The 14,902-nt window shown below is 39.8% G+C and overlaps 2 protein-coding genes across 4 annotated transcripts; one reads left to right on the top strand and one right to left on the bottom strand.

Moving 5' to 3' along the window:
* Positions 1-326: 326 nt before the first annotated feature.
* Positions 327-7,792, bottom strand: msantd4 (Myb/SANT-like DNA-binding domain containing 4 with coiled-coils; the record flags this gene model as incomplete). The annotated part of the gene is made up of 5 exons (XM_079245937.1): positions 327-1,554; positions 2,571-2,861; positions 2,992-3,087; positions 6,273-6,395; positions 7,760-7,792. 5 exons carry the CDS (start codon positions 7,790-7,792, stop codon positions 802-804), a joined length of 1,296 nt encoding a protein of 431 aa, XP_079102063.1. The 3' UTR covers positions 327-801.
* Positions 7,793-8,356: 564 nt separating this feature from the next.
* On the top strand, positions 8,357-14,851 carry aasdhppt (aminoadipate-semialdehyde dehydrogenase-phosphopantetheinyl transferase). 3 transcript variants are annotated; one of them, XM_079245889.1, is made up of 7 exons: positions 8,357-8,723; positions 8,835-8,948; positions 9,286-9,406; positions 9,908-10,029; positions 10,907-11,068; positions 12,486-12,554; positions 13,819-14,851. In XM_079245889.1, exons 1-7 carry the CDS (start codon positions 8,580-8,582, stop codon positions 13,978-13,980), a joined length of 894 nt encoding a protein of 297 aa, XP_079102015.1. In that variant the 5' UTR covers positions 8,357-8,579; the 3' UTR covers positions 13,981-14,851. The 3 variants fall into 3 exon arrangements, with proteins under 3 accessions (XP_079102015.1, XP_079102017.1, XP_079102016.1); XM_079245891.1 differs by having other exon boundaries at positions 12,486-12,546; positions 13,819-13,964; XM_079245890.1 differs by lacking the exon at positions 12,486-12,554.
* The last annotated feature ends 51 nt before the right edge of the window (positions 14,852-14,902 follow it).

Below are 14,902 nucleotides of genomic sequence, written 5' to 3' on the forward strand. Positions count from 1 at the left end.
ATGCAAGCAAAATAAATATAGTCACAAATATGATTAATAAAATTATGTTTGAATACAAGCACCTAATAAAACTGTAAACAGTATGAAATCTGTACAAGAAAAGTTGTGTGTGTGTGTGTGTGTTTTTTTTTCAGTGTTAGAAAGTTAGGCAAATAGGCATGTTCCCATGCCGTAGATCAAGGGTGTTCAAAGTCTTTAAGATTTTTGCATGTATACCTGCTCCAACACAACTGGCTCACATTAACTGGAACCAACAGCCAATCAAGTTCAGCACAATGGCTGACTGATTTGAGTGAGGCATGTTGAAGCAGGGATGCATGGAAAACGTGCAGGATTGTGGCCCTCAAGGACCGGAGCTGGACAGTTCTGCTGTAGCTACATAAAACCGCACTTTATTTGATGCCTGATTGTTTAACGTTTTATACTCCTTACAAAAATGTTCTACGTCAGTATTAATTTGTTGTATTTCCATTGCAGCATTTAACCTTTAACACTGCATGATTAGTGCAGTAGTTTGTTTGAGCAGGGGACTGAATGACTGTTGTTGCTGAACATTAATTATAAACTAGGATTGCAGCCTGGTGTGCAAAACAAATCCTAGATTGTTAACATTGTTTCATCATTTTTGTCTTGTCATTTATTTTATTTTATGTCAAAAGGCACTGCTTTATCATGATGGTCATAAACATGCCTGTCCTCAAGTTGAGCTTCTCTTTGACCTAAGTTCAGTCTTTACGCATGACACACTACATCTTTAGGTAGGCCTATGAGGAAAATTTGCTGCTGAAATAATACTGATATTTATTGTTGGGCTTTTACTGAATGATGGTCTTTGTGTAGCTGCAACCTCTCTTTCTCCACTTGCAGACGCTCTCGTTCAATCTGCAGTCGGCCAGCTTCAAATTTAAAGAACTGCAGTCGTTCCTTCTCCAGCTGTAGTCTCTCCTTCTCTAGATTCATCTTTTCGGTCTCCAGATCCACCACTGGCTTCCAACCTCTGCCTCTCTTCTCGCCCTGTCCATCGTGATTCGAGGATAAAGAAGTGGAGGAGGACGGCGGGCCTTGTTGCTGTGGCAGATTAAAAGAGAAGTCAGCGTGCTCTTGTTGACTGACCAGCAGGAGCCTCAGCCTCTCTCTCTCAACCTGTAAGCGCTCCCTCTCCAGGTGTAGTCGTTCTCTTTCCACTTCCATCTGGCAAAGACGCTCCTTCTCCATTGCCAACCGCTCTTTCTCCACAGCCAGGCGTTCGGTCTCCACGGCGAGCCTCTGCTTTTCCAGTTCCAGTCGCTGTTTCTCAACAGCAACAAGAAATCCTGCTCCTACGCTCTCATGATCATTAAGTCCACCCAGGCTGTGAGCTGGTATTCCCATCAGCCCACCAGCCAACAGCAGATCTCTGTTCGTAGTAGAGGTCAGATCCTTGGAGGAGTTGAGCAAGCCCAGATCATTGTGGGGGTAAATGTCACCAGTGCCCTCACCACGAGACTCAATTTCACTGAGGATAGAGGGGATATCATCCTCATCTACTTCTCCATCTGCAGCTTCACCATCCAACTGGAGGGACAGAGAAAGATCCTTAATGAGGTGCTATAAAAGCTGAATTTTAATGTATTCATTATAAGAAGAACCATAATCCTACTTTCCTCTTCATCCTGTTCAAGCTCGCGCAGCTCCTATGCTAACATCGATAAGTGTGTCTATATTTCATTCAGCTCTGTCATGCATATCAGACTGGCTATTACAGAAGTTTGTTTCCCAAATGATTTGCAGCCCAAAACATTGTGACTCCAGTTGATGGTTTCTTGTAGCAAGCTGATCATGTCATGGTCTGACAAACAAACCTATCATCTCTATTATTTTTACAGATATATTTCAGAAGGCATTCAACTAGACTGGCTCCAGTTTAATAAGAAAAACATTGCTTATTTCTTAGACAGTAATTGGAAAAAAAATATTTGGTCCAAAAGAAGCACAAGAAAGTTAAAAACTTGTGTAGCTCCTGTAATATGTACATTCTCCCTTTAGGGAGATCCCAGAAAAATAAAATAAAATAAAATAAAATAAAATAAAATAAAATAAAATAAAATAAAATAAAATAAAATTCAATTCAATTCAATTGAAATAAAGGTATTAACAAAAAACAAACCCAAATTAGTTATCAGTTAAGCAATAATTTAGAAATAATTTGGTAGTTGGAACCTTGTGAATATACAAGAAATCAATCAACTGGGTAACAGCCACTTAATCTACATTAACATGTTGCATAATCACCCTTCATCAGGCAAAGCAGTTTGGATAATGAATGAATGAAGGAATGAATGAATGAATAATCACTACACCAATTGAAACAGGGACATTAATCAACTAATTACCACATTAGCAAAACGTGTCTGTTTATCTTCACCTAACATAAGAAGTGTGAGCATGAGCTGTGTCTTTAAAAGCCCACCTTTAGACATTATTATGATGCTGCAGACATGCAGGAATCAGTCAAAACAACGTCTCTACGGGGAAACCAATCATTTCAGATATCAGCTTAGGTTTATTTTAAATGTGTTTTTGTTACATACTCTGTATTCACTGATGTCATCCTCCATCTTTACACTCTGATGTGCCTGATTGGCGTTCAGCTCGTTGAGAGCTGACAGCTCCGGCCAGTCACACTGACAGTCCTTTGGGAAGCCGGTGAGGTCAAGCAGCTGGTCACACCCAGACCCAAGAGAGACTGCCTCATGCTCAGAGGAGGACTGGTCATACTCCATCTTCATGGCCATAGAGGAGGATGAAGAAGACAGAGCAAGCTCAGCCTTTAGCTGTTTTTTCTTGGTCAGGGCTCGCCAGTCTAAGTACCGACGCTTCACCTGCAGAGTAGAGCAGGAGGGAAAGGAATGAGGCTTTATAAGATTTCATGGAGAGGGCCAATTGAAAATTGAGACTAAACAGATATTTTTCTTAAAGACTAAAAAAATCATTTTTAACAGACAAACACACCTCAGCAGCAGTGCGCAGCTCCCCCTCCCCCAGCGCATTCACACTTTGTGCCACTTCCTCCCATGCCTGCCTCTTCAGCTCATTAACTGCTGTATTCTGTTCGGACCCACAGAGAAAAGCAAAATAATGAGAACCAACAGTTCGACAGTTCTTCTTCATAAATTTTGTATTGTGATAAATGAAAGAGCTCCTGCTGGGCTGTGGTGCAGCATGAACAGTGCAGATTGTCATCAAAAATGGAGTTGCCTGTTTTGCTGAAATCACACTAAAGCTGCTACATCTCTAAAACAAAACAATCTGTAAGTGTACAGCCTAAGTAATACTAATATCTAGCAAGCATTTACAACTTATTTCTTTGCATTTTTTTAGCTGGAAACAGAATTCTTGGAGGTGTTGAAAAAAATACACCACAAACAAAATACCAAAGGTTACTGAACAAGCACAGCAGAACAAACAACAAACACGTCTCATATACTGAATGAAATATACTGACATTGAATGGATTTACTTTGCAACCCTCTGAAATATTCAAAGAATCCTTTCCAACATATAAACGATACCTTTGACTGCTTTTAAATATTTCTTGTAGCCAAAAAAAGCTTCCTACAGCCGTGTGCTAGTAGTTTCTGTCGCCATACTGCTGCTTTGTGTTCACGTTCTTTTAAGCTTTTTGAAGGTTTCTTTCGGCTTTGTCTGAAGCTTTTTTACTGAGATTTAGGTCAAGAGTCAGTGTAGGTCAGTTTAAAGCAGTTCAACACTGTTTCAAATATGAATATGTGTTGTTGGATGAATAAAACAGACTCTTAGCATGACTGGACCTCTGCCAGGTTTTACTGGGAGGGTGGTCTTTTCTACTTGTTTCGCTAAACCAGTTGTGAATTGTCAAGATTTCCTAGCATCAGTCTTGCATTTTTCAACCTTTATTTGTTAACCTTTTGAGCCCCGTACCTATATGTTAGACCTATGCTCAATAGTTGCATATAGTTCAGCGTATATCTCTCCAACCACAGAAAATCTATTTGAATACTATTTGAGTCACAGTAAAGGGAACAGCTGTGAGATTTTTTAGCTCTGTAAATATTAGTATATGCATTACTGGTGAAGAATGAATGAAAATGACACAGCACATTTGAAAAAGGGTTTCAGACTCTCCTAAAAGGACAACTTTGAAGACTGAATATTATTTTTGAATGATGATGCTGTAGAGCTAAACCTCTATTACAGTATTTCTCAATTATTAAAATACTGAACTCCATTCTCTAAGCTCATTCATTCATTCATTTTCCGAACCGCTTATTCCAATTCAGGGTTGCGGGGAAGCTGGAGCCTATCCCAGCCGGCTTTGGGCGACAGGCAGGGTACACCCTGGACAGCTCGCCAGTCCATTGCAGCATTCTCTAAGCTGAAGTGTCAAAACACTAAACATCAAATCAGAGCCCTGTTTCACCTTGTTAGAGACAAACTATAAACATATTTGCAGTGCAATGCCCCTGTAGTGCAAAACGGCAAGTATGTGCCTTGATCACAGCTAAAGAATAAGTGTCAGTGGCTGAACAAAATGATTCTAAATTGATTTCAATGTTGGCTTTTGATGGGGGAACCACTATTAGCCAGTTCAGGAAACACATGTAGATGAGGATTTTGAATTGGACAGAGGCAATCAGATGAATTTCTGTGGCCTGATCCAGCAAGAAGAGAAGACGAATAATTATTTACACTGTTTGCACATAAATTCTTTACATTTTCATTTGATGTTCTTTTGCAGAATTGAGCAGTTTTTTGTTTCATACTCGATATAAGGCATCAGGCTACTGTAAATCATACATTCATCCATTTTCTGAACCGCTTATCCAATTCAGGGTCACGGGAAGCTTAAGCAATCATTAGGCAGAGGCAGTAGCCAATTAATCTAACATGGATGTCCTTGGACGGTGGGAGGAAGCCAGAGTACCTGGAGAGAGTCCACATATACATGTGGAGTACAAACTTCCCAAAGTTCAAACTTCCCCCCAGCCAAGACTTGAACCAGTGACCTTCTTGCATGGTGCTAACCACTATGCCACCGTACAGCCCCCTACTGGGAACATTAAAGTTTATTCCAACAACTTTATATTCTGAATGTTGTGTTCTGCACTTTTCAGTGTAATGTGTACTGACTGCTCAGTAGCGTTCTATATTTTACCGTAGTTGGGGCATTAATTGACAAGTGTTTGGTTTTGAGAACAAATAAAACTGTTTTGCAGGCATTGTTCACTTTTGCAGCAATGGTCAGACGTTTTGTGAATTATGGGTTTAGTGAGAATGAGAAAGATGTGAGAAAATGAGAAAACAAAATGAGAGAATATTTCAAAGATGGCGCTTTAGATATTGTGAAATACTCTGAGTCATAATGCAACAATGTGACCATCATTTATGCAAAACGCAACTCTTCAGATTTTATTATTTGATGCTGCAGTATTTTCCAGCAGGGACCTTTCTGTAAACCAAGTTTCTCATCAAGGACAATAAATAAATAACTTGATCTTATGACTTGAAAACCTCAGGTTTTAAAAAAACAAGTCATGATGACCGTTTAAATGTTTGCTCATGTACTTAGTTCTGTGTGCAGGATATAATATGGGCCAAAACCACTACTCTGATCATTCTTGATCAGCCTGGCCCTTGACATGTCTTTTATAGTGATTTTTTTCTTTTTTTTTTTTTTTCTTCAAATTTAAAGAATTTTACTCATTGAGTTTTTTTTTCCTTGAAGCAGATACACAATTGTTCAGAGACACTTGTTTTAGAAACAGCTTTGTGAAGAATTTTAAGATATTTAGTCATTTTCCTGCCATTAAACACTGTGTGCATTTTTATAAAAGTGTTTTTTGTTTTCTGAAGCTGACACTGAAGAAGAAACAGGAGATAATTTACCCCTGGACTCATTCATTTGTTAATCTAAATCAGATGAGATATGGGCAGAAAACATTAATAAAGCACAGAGGAATTTTATTCACTTTCACTGGTGCGAAGAGAAAACAAGAAATTCAGGTGGGTTGAAGTAGGAATACAATGCAGCACATTTCCACTGTGTTCCTGCTTCAACACACCTGAATCAGTTTTAATGGATCTAACACCATGTTCAGCACAGTGACCCATTGGTCTGACTCAGGTGTGCTGAAGCAGGGACACATGGAAAGCATGCTGGATTACGGCTCTAGTAGGACTGGAATGAGTAACCCTGATGTAAGGGAAGCAAAGAGGAAGAGAAAAAACAAGAGAAGAGAAGAGAAGATCTGCACCTGCTGTCTGGAAAACAACACGTCTTTCCTCTTGTGGATCTCCCTGATGAGAGTTTGTGTTTCCCTCACACTGTAGTTGCTCTTCCTCTTCCTCTTTAGATGCTTCGCCTGCATGAAATCCAGCTTGGCAGCAAGGATGAGACAAAAAAAAGAAAAGAAAAACAAACAGAAAAACAAGGAGCAAAAAAAGAAGCAATAGAAATCAAGCAAGACAGAAATGTAGGCAGCTATGGAAGAGGATAGGGGAAAAGTAAAGAAGGATGGTAAATACAGATATTGACAGATCACATGTAAAAAAGTAAAGTTGTTTCAGTTCCAAGATGGAGAAAGGTCTGGATGTTTGCCAAAAATGTTAGTGCATATTTAGCACAGAGTTTTCCCTTCAAAAGCACATGCTTCGATTGGTGAGAATTTTATCTGTGACTTCAGTTTTCCTCTTCCTGGGAAACAGATTCTTGTTAGAGGCCGTCGCTGTGTGAAGACAAACGAGCAAAAATCAGCAGGAAAGAGAAGGTAGGCTGGAGGAGTGAACCACCTAATGCTGTCTTTTTCTCCGTATGCATGTATGGTTCACCTGCTCCCCTTTTTAAGACTGACTGGTGGACTACAGCCACAAAGTTATTATGATGAGACTTGCAGACAACTTGTTCCACCTTTAATGTCCTGATCAAGTTGCTCTCGGGTGGCCTGAGAAGCATCACAGGCCGAAAAGATTCTGTGGTCCTCCTATAAGTCAAAAGGCAAGAGGATCATAATACTTTGTCAAGAACATGTGGATTTGCACCACTGGTTTAAGAACACAATTTTATTCAGTCAATCAATTTGGATTTCAGTAGTGATGGACTGGACTCACAGTGTTACACAATAAAGAAAGAGATTAAGCGAAGCATAAAATGCAAATAATATAATTTTCTGAACTTGAAATCCGTTTGTGAGTGTTTGTTTTATGTAGAGTAAATGTGGTCAATTTTACCTGAAGATATTTCATCATGTGAGGCTCATTGTTAAACATGCCGTCATTAGCATCAGTTAAGTCAAATAAATAAAGTTGTAATTGACTATTGAGAATTATGCTGAGAATAGCCCCCACTGAAATATTGTAAATATTCACTGTTAAGCAAAGTCGTCGTGGTCCATTTGTCTAAAATAAAAAGCTAATACATTCGACTCTCATTTATATTGTGAAATAATTATAAAAATGTTTATAATATAAGAAAAGTTAATTGTTAGTCTGTTCAGCATGTACGTTTAGAAGAACACTCCATGTTTAGAAACTCAATTTCATGGTAAATGTAGATTTTGTCCTGCACTATCCCTCAAACATTTCTACTGAGCATAACAAATTATGCAAGGATATTAGGCTTACAGTGTTTTTACCTGACCAAGGAAGCAAAACACAATCTCATAATCACAGTCGGTTGTGTGGTGTTATCTCTCTACCACCCCCAAAAAGGCATTATCTGGAGCATATAGTGAAAATTACTCACCTTACCCACACAGATGAACCGCAATCTCAACATCGTTGAAATACAATTTTAATGTTGCTTTCATGATCCATCAGATACTAAGAATACTGATGCACAAATTGTAAAAAAAAAAAAAAAAAAAAAAAAAAAAAAAAAAAAAACATAAAAACCTAGGATTTAGTCTCGTGTTGTCACGCCAAATATAAAATTCTGCCTCGTCATGAAAGCGTTTTACTTGTGTTTGTTCATATTAACGTTTTCTTTCTTTATTTTTAGGGGGTAGAATTTTCTCCGCGATGGGAACATTTAACTCTGTTTTAGTGATGCAGCTTACTCAAAAGATATTGTTAGTAGGAATATTAACATAAACCATATGTTTGTCTTGCTAGATTAGTCGCATTTTCCAGAAAACTATCAGCCAATTTGATTTTCTAAAAAGAAAATAAACGTCTATAGTTAAAGGCCAGCACTGGTTGTCAATAATTACGGCATTTCTGAAAATACTTGAAGGCATCACTAGTGGCGCACCATTCCAACTGATTCTATTGGTCAATCCTCCACCGCGCCCACTTATGACGACATTGAGTTTCGCCAGACTTTTCCGGGTGTAATGCTGTCATTACCCACATGTAAACAGAAAGTCTGCTTTGTGGCACATTGTACATTTATTAACAATCTACGCAGCACTTGTGTTTGTTTCCTGCGATCTGAAGATATCGAATAAAACATTTTCTAAATCGTCCGCCAAAGTCCGCATGCTAAGTAGCGATGCTAACAGTAGCGCAATAACAACTTGGCAGCTTGAAGTTGTTCAGATGACACGGCCGAAAGAAGTGAGCTGATGGGGTCTGTCCGCTGGGCTTTTCGCTGCGGGTCGTGGACACCGAGCAGGTCTGACTGGCTGTTCGCTGCTCGCTGCGTTCAGCGGGAGGAGAAGGACAGGATCGGACAGTTTGTTTTCGCCAAGGATGCAAAGTCAGCAATGGTTAGTCTGACTCTAAGCTATTTTCTACAACATTGCACAGTGCAGCTCATCACACTCTTGTCAAACTTCTGATATTTTTGTTATCTGTGAATGCGTCTTTGCTCCCATCAGGCTGGCCGTTTGCTGCTCAGGAAGTTTGTGTGTGAGAGGATGGGGATCCCCTGGTCTGAGATCAAGCTGGAGAGGACTCCAAGGGGGAAGCCTTATTTGGCTGCCCCACTAAGGGTTGAGTTGATTATTTTATTTTATTTTATTTTATTGCTTCTTTTCTGTTTCAATGTCAGCACAACGTAAAAAGAAAAATCAATAGAAGAAACCTGTAACAGACTTTAGTTACTTCACAAGTTCAATAAAAGGAAAATGTTCTAGATCTTGTTGGAACAAGGTTTGGCTGCATATCATCAGCTGTGTTGTACAGTCCTATACCTGCCATGACTTGGTGCCCATATTTATCCCAGCATGCAATTCTTAGTTTCCATCTTGATTGAATGCTGAAGTTCCAGCTGTCTGAAGAAACCAGCCCAGTTACCTAAAACCTATTCATATGATTTAATTCATGTAGATCAATTCAGATTCAGTTCGGTTCTGGAGTTTCAACCTCTCCCACCAAGGGGATTTTGCCGTGCTGGCAGCAGAGCTGGGGATGCAGGTTGGTGTGGATGTGATGAAGATCACCATGCCAGGTATAAACAAAAACATTTTTTTCTAGCCATGATTTTGAGTGATCCATTTTTCTATGAAGCTGAAACAAATGTTTTTAACTTCTTGTTCTGTATTTACTTATAATAATGTTTGTTGTTTGCATTAAAGTGTCTACAGAAGTCTGTCTAAATCTAAATCTAAAAGTTGGATTTCAATCCTACTCTAAAAAGTGACAACTAGCAAAATATACTTTTCTTTCATATTTTCAGTAGCCATGATTGTTATGCTCTTGTAGTTCCTAAACTTGTCCACAAGGGGTCGCTGTTGCCTCATCTAAAATAAAAAGTCTTGAATGGAGCGTGTGTGAATTTGGGTGTGTGCATGTGCGCTACTATAATCACAATTGCTTTGCTGCAGTGATAATTGATTGGGGTATGCTAGTCACTTTGCATTTTATTGTAAGTTTTCTCAATGCTTTCCTTCCTTTCTCCATCCTTCTCTCTCTTTCCTTCCTCCCTGCCTCCCTCCATCCTCCCCTCCAGGTAGCAGTTCTGTGCCTGAGTTTTTCCGCATCATGACTCGCCAGTTTACAGAGTATGAGTGGAGCATCATCCAATCACCCAGCTCAGAGGACCAGCAGCTTGCTGCTTTCTACCGCCACTGGGTAACCGTGGCAACCATACTACCCTGTCATCCCTTTGCATAGCTGCTGGACACCACATTGTGTTTATGTGAATGTGTGTGTGTGTGTGTGTGTGTGTGTGTGTGTGTGTGTGTGTGTGTGTGTGTGTGTGTGTGTGTGTGTGTGTGTGCATGTGCATGTGAAGGAGGGACAGAAAAAAGCAAACAGAGAAAATAACATTGCCAGGATTCTCTAAGACAAAAACACATTTGTACACTCTGCTCATAAACGTGTGATTTCTCAGGTCATGCTTTTCCCAATTTCCACCCTTATTTATGTTCAGTCCCCATCATCTCAGGATACCCTTGTCTCAAGCAGGCAACTATCCCCTTTGTTTTTTCACATGTTCTCCCTTTTTTTTTAATCTTGTTCTCTCATAATCTTCTTGCAGACACATACATGTGCGCACACACACACACACACACACACACACACAGATGGCCAGCGAAAGCAACAGAAGAGCTAAGTAAAGATGTTGTGAGATTGAGAGGGTGGCATAGAGACGTCAAGCTCTGATATCACCACCACACTGTTGACTAATGGCAGAGCTCAGCAGTTGCCATAGCAATTAGCCCTGTAATAGTGTTATTGTAGCTTACTGGCTGTCGAGCAGAGCTGGTTTAGGCTGGTCACACACTACACGTAAAGTCTGCATCTTTTGTATACACACTCTTTAACATGTGTGCATAGTTTCCCATCTGTTTAGTTATATTGTGCAACTGAGCCGAAACACTCAATCAACGCATACACCGGTTTTCCTTCTCACTTTGTTAAGCAAATAAACTTCTTTGATTTTGTCTTATGTGCCCGCAATCATTGCTTGCATGTAACTGATCATGTTTCCTCCTTTGCCACCAAGGCCCTGAAGGAGAGTTTCATCAAGGCCATTGGTTCTGGGCTGGGGTTCAATCTACAGAGGGTGGAGTTTCACCTGTCGTCTGAGCCACTCACACAGGGCCAAGTGCTACGCCAGACCAAGATGCATCTTGATGAGGAAGAAGAAGAGGACTGGATGTTTGAAGTGAGTCTGGTTTACAATAAAAGCCAAAGGGCTGATTCCTAAAACTTTAGAAATGCTTTTCCTTGTGCTTTTTATAATTCATGTTGCATCAAGATGAGCAAAACAGATCAAAGAGAGATTTTAGGTCAGGTTACTGCCAACTGCATTCTTAATTATGCTTTGGCATGTAACAAACCGAAAAGCTATGCATAACTTCCCATGCATTCTGAAATGGGGAATGAAGTACATGACATTTTAACATAGTGATATGCAAAACTGTCTAACAAAGGGGGGAAAATATGTGTTTTAATTATCAAATCTGTTGCCAAACGTATCAAGAAATCTGTGATCTTAGCACCGTAGTTCAGAGGATGTGGGTTGCTCCATTACCCACTGGATTATATGGAGGACAGATGGTTTGTCTTATCAAGAAATATTTACATGGAGTTGCTCCTGCAAGGCCCTCAAGAGCTCCTTAGCCCTCCCAGCACCACATCATGAGATTAATGGACTTCTTCTTTCCCTCAGTAGGGAGCAGAAGAATCTGTTATTGCTCTGCAATAATGTTGCAGAACACTTTCAATCTTATTGCCCACTCTTTTCTTTTGCCTCCTTTTCTGCTCTGCATTGCCCCCCCACCCTTCATCCCTCTCCCCTTTCCAATTTTTCTTTTCAGTAAGAGACAGAAAGATGAACAGGTGTCTTTTAAAAAGCTATTATTTTGACAAGCCTGATGTCACATCTCCTGTATCCTCCTCGAGTTGGCAGAGGCCTAATGCTGTTTTAATATCTCTGTTTTTGCACCAGAGAAAAATGGTGCTCATTACCATCACTGCTGCATAGCTTTAAATATGATGTCTTTGTACAATTTTCAATTAATTATTATTATTTAAAAGACTTGTAAGTTATAGCATTTTGCAGCCATACATCCAGTACAAGGATGTTTATACTTTCATGCAAAGGAAAACAAGAATAAAATAAAGTCAAAGTTAATTAGTTCAAGTATTGATGAGACAAAATTTTAACAATTATCCATTTGTTGAAGTAACTCTTCAAGGAGAACAGCTGACACTTGCTGGTTGTACCTCTGTAATGGGAGGTTTTCTGTTTTACATTGACATTTGAGGGATGCGACCTCCGGCTCTGGAAGAGTATGATGAAAATTTTCTCTGACACTTTCTAGACAGAAGCACCCATATATCTCTCAGCTAGTCCTGCTTATCCTTTTGATGGTCAGGGAAGAAAGGCAGAGGACACTGTGTACAGTCAATCACACAGCTAACAGCGAGAGACACTACCTGACACTTACAGGCCATTCAAAATCTGGCTATACTTTTCAGGTGCAGATACATGTGTGTGTGTGTGTGTGTGTGTGTGTGTGTGTGTGTGTGTGTGTGTGTGTGTGTGTGTGTGTGTGTGTGTGTGTGTGACCATATAGGAGAGCCTTCTGGATGCTGACCATCACATTGCAGTAGCACTTGGACCAGCAGACAAACCAGGTTGTACGGTAGGGATACATGACATTTCTATATTTATATTGATTCACAAAAACAGATAAAGTACTTTCTCGTATCTGTCACTAAAAGAAAACAAGATCTAAGTGTGTCTAACAGAGAATAGAACATTAATTTGAGAGTTTATGGCAAACCAGCATCATCCACTCAGCTAAACATGACGACAGCCAGAAAAGTCAACTTCTAGCTGGATTAAGGAACTGCAACTACACTACGTCTAACTTTGTGCCCGTCATTAAAACAACCATAAAATGTCGTCGCCATTGTGAACTTAACCCTCCAATACGAAGAACACACAATGCACTGCTTTCATTAAAACCATTACTGGTCAGCATGAGTCACAGTCTGTAATTTCAGTTAAAGTGCCTTGAAAAAGTATTATGAGTGGTTTTCCTTTTCTTTTTTTTGTCATTATAAACTGAAAGAATAACATTGTTTTTTGCAATGGAAAAAAAATTGGCACCACATCAAACCTGCCAAGAAACATTCAACCAACCAAAACTATCTGGGATTAGTCAGAGAGCGAACAGAGGGGCCAAAGGTTATTGCATGAGTGTCACTCTACAGCAGAGGTGTCCAGCTCCGGTCCTCGAGGGCCAGAATCCTGCAGGTTTTCTATGTATCCCTGCTCAGACACACCTGATTCAAATTAATTAGTAGTAGAGCTTAATCAGTTGTGCACGTCATTGGCTGTTTGATCCATTTAGTGGAAGCTAGATGTGTTGGAACAGGAATACATGGGAAACCTGCAGGACCGCGGCCCTCGAGGACCGACTTTGGACACCCCTGCTCTACAGGATCATGTTAAGCTCAGCCCTACTCGAAGCTGAACTTTATGAAAAGACGGCTGCCATACAACATTGAAAGCATGTTTTCATTTGTTTGAATCTCCAGCAAATACGTATTAGAAGATACTGTGATCAGATGAGACCAGATATATTTGATCACTAGGGGTCACTGCAAGAAGCCAACATTCATTTCTGTAGTCCCTGCTTGCAGCCACACTTCTGACATGATTTGTTGCCATGGCAACTGCCTCCTGGGGGGTAGCATGGCTTTTTTTTTTTTAAAATAGTAGCCTTTTTTTAAGATTTGAAAGACCATATTAAATGAGGATAATCAAAATTTTATTTACATTTAATATTCCTTTTTTGCTGGTTGGATATTACTTATATTGAAAAGGAATTATACGATGTAGCTCTATAAAGGACCGTGCTGTCACTGTGTGACCACCTCTTTCTTCTGTCTTCCTCTCAGCCTCCATCCCTTCCTCCTCCCACAACATTTACACTGCTGTCATTCAGTGAACTCATCGCCTCAGCGTCTCCTCTGACAGAGGAAGATCCTTCCTACTGGGAGAGCTTCCAAATGAAGGCCGAAGCTCCGCAGAGACAGAGAGATACACGCACATCCGTGTAACAAACTGTCTCATCCTGACATTCACCTGCCATACATGCACACACACATGCACACTTACCTTTCAAAAGTGCTGAAGAGAAACAAAAGTTCACTGACATTGAAGCTGCTTTTTTATTCAGAACAAGTCCAGTCAAGTGCTGTCAGGTTTCTTTACAGAGCTAAAAATAACAACGTTGTCCCTGAAGAATCAGGTCCTTCTAACTTTAGCTCCTCTGTTCTGCTACGGGAAGGGTCCAGAAGAACACCTGCTACACACACACACACAAATACTAAATTCATTCAACTTATAATACTGATCATCTGTAAGTATTCTGTATTAATAATAGCCTGTAAGAATACTTTTTGCTTCCTGTCAGCTTATCAACTTTGTCTATAAAACTTATGAAGATGCTTTTTCCAGAGTAAAAACTGTTTAACTGCAGTAAACATTGTGTAGTTTTATTTTGGATCACTGATCTTTATCTTCCCAGACTTACTTTGAACGCAACTCCATTCTTTCTGTCTTCTCTGAGGTTTTGTAACTTGCACAGAGCCCTGCTTTTACCAAATGTTTTAGAATTTTATTTGTTTATTTCACATCCCCCCTCACACCCCCTGCGTGCCCTCAGCCCCACGCCAATTGCACTATACAGCATTTGCATTTATGCATGCAGCATTGATCCATGATCAATGATAATGATTTTGAGCAGATTTCCTGAAGCCTTGCAGCGATTTCCACCACAGAATGGGTTTTTAATGTGTTCGCACAGGAGGGCCAGGAGACTTTAATCATTCAGTCTTGTTTTCTCATACTGTTTGTCTTTTCAGTATATAACAGTTCTAACATCATGTTTACTTATATTAGAGTCTGCTTTTGTAAAGGTTAAAGTTGTTTCTTGTGTCAAATTTAAAATGGACAGATTTTAACAAGTTTGTGTTTCAA

The sequence above is a fragment of the Telmatherina bonti genome (assembly GCF_933228915.1).
Source record: "Telmatherina bonti genome assembly, chromosome: 9".
Taxonomy (NCBI): domain Eukaryota; kingdom Metazoa; phylum Chordata; class Actinopteri; order Atheriniformes; family Telmatherinidae; genus Telmatherina; species Telmatherina bonti.

Excerpts from the sequence above, each read along its gene's own strand:
- aasdhppt (XM_079245889.1), top strand. The coding sequence starts at position 8,580 with ATGGGGTCTGTCCGCTGGGCTTTTCGCTGCGGGTCGTGGACACCGAGC. Across the intron at positions 9,407-9,907 it reads GATGAAGATCACCATGCCAG|GTAGCAGTTCTGTGCCTGAG; the intron begins GTATAAACAAAA and ends CCTCCCCTCCAG. Across the intron at positions 12,555-13,818 it reads CAGACAAACCAGGTTGTACG|CCTCCATCCCTTCCTCCTCC; the intron begins GTAGGGATACAT and ends TCTTCCTCTCAG.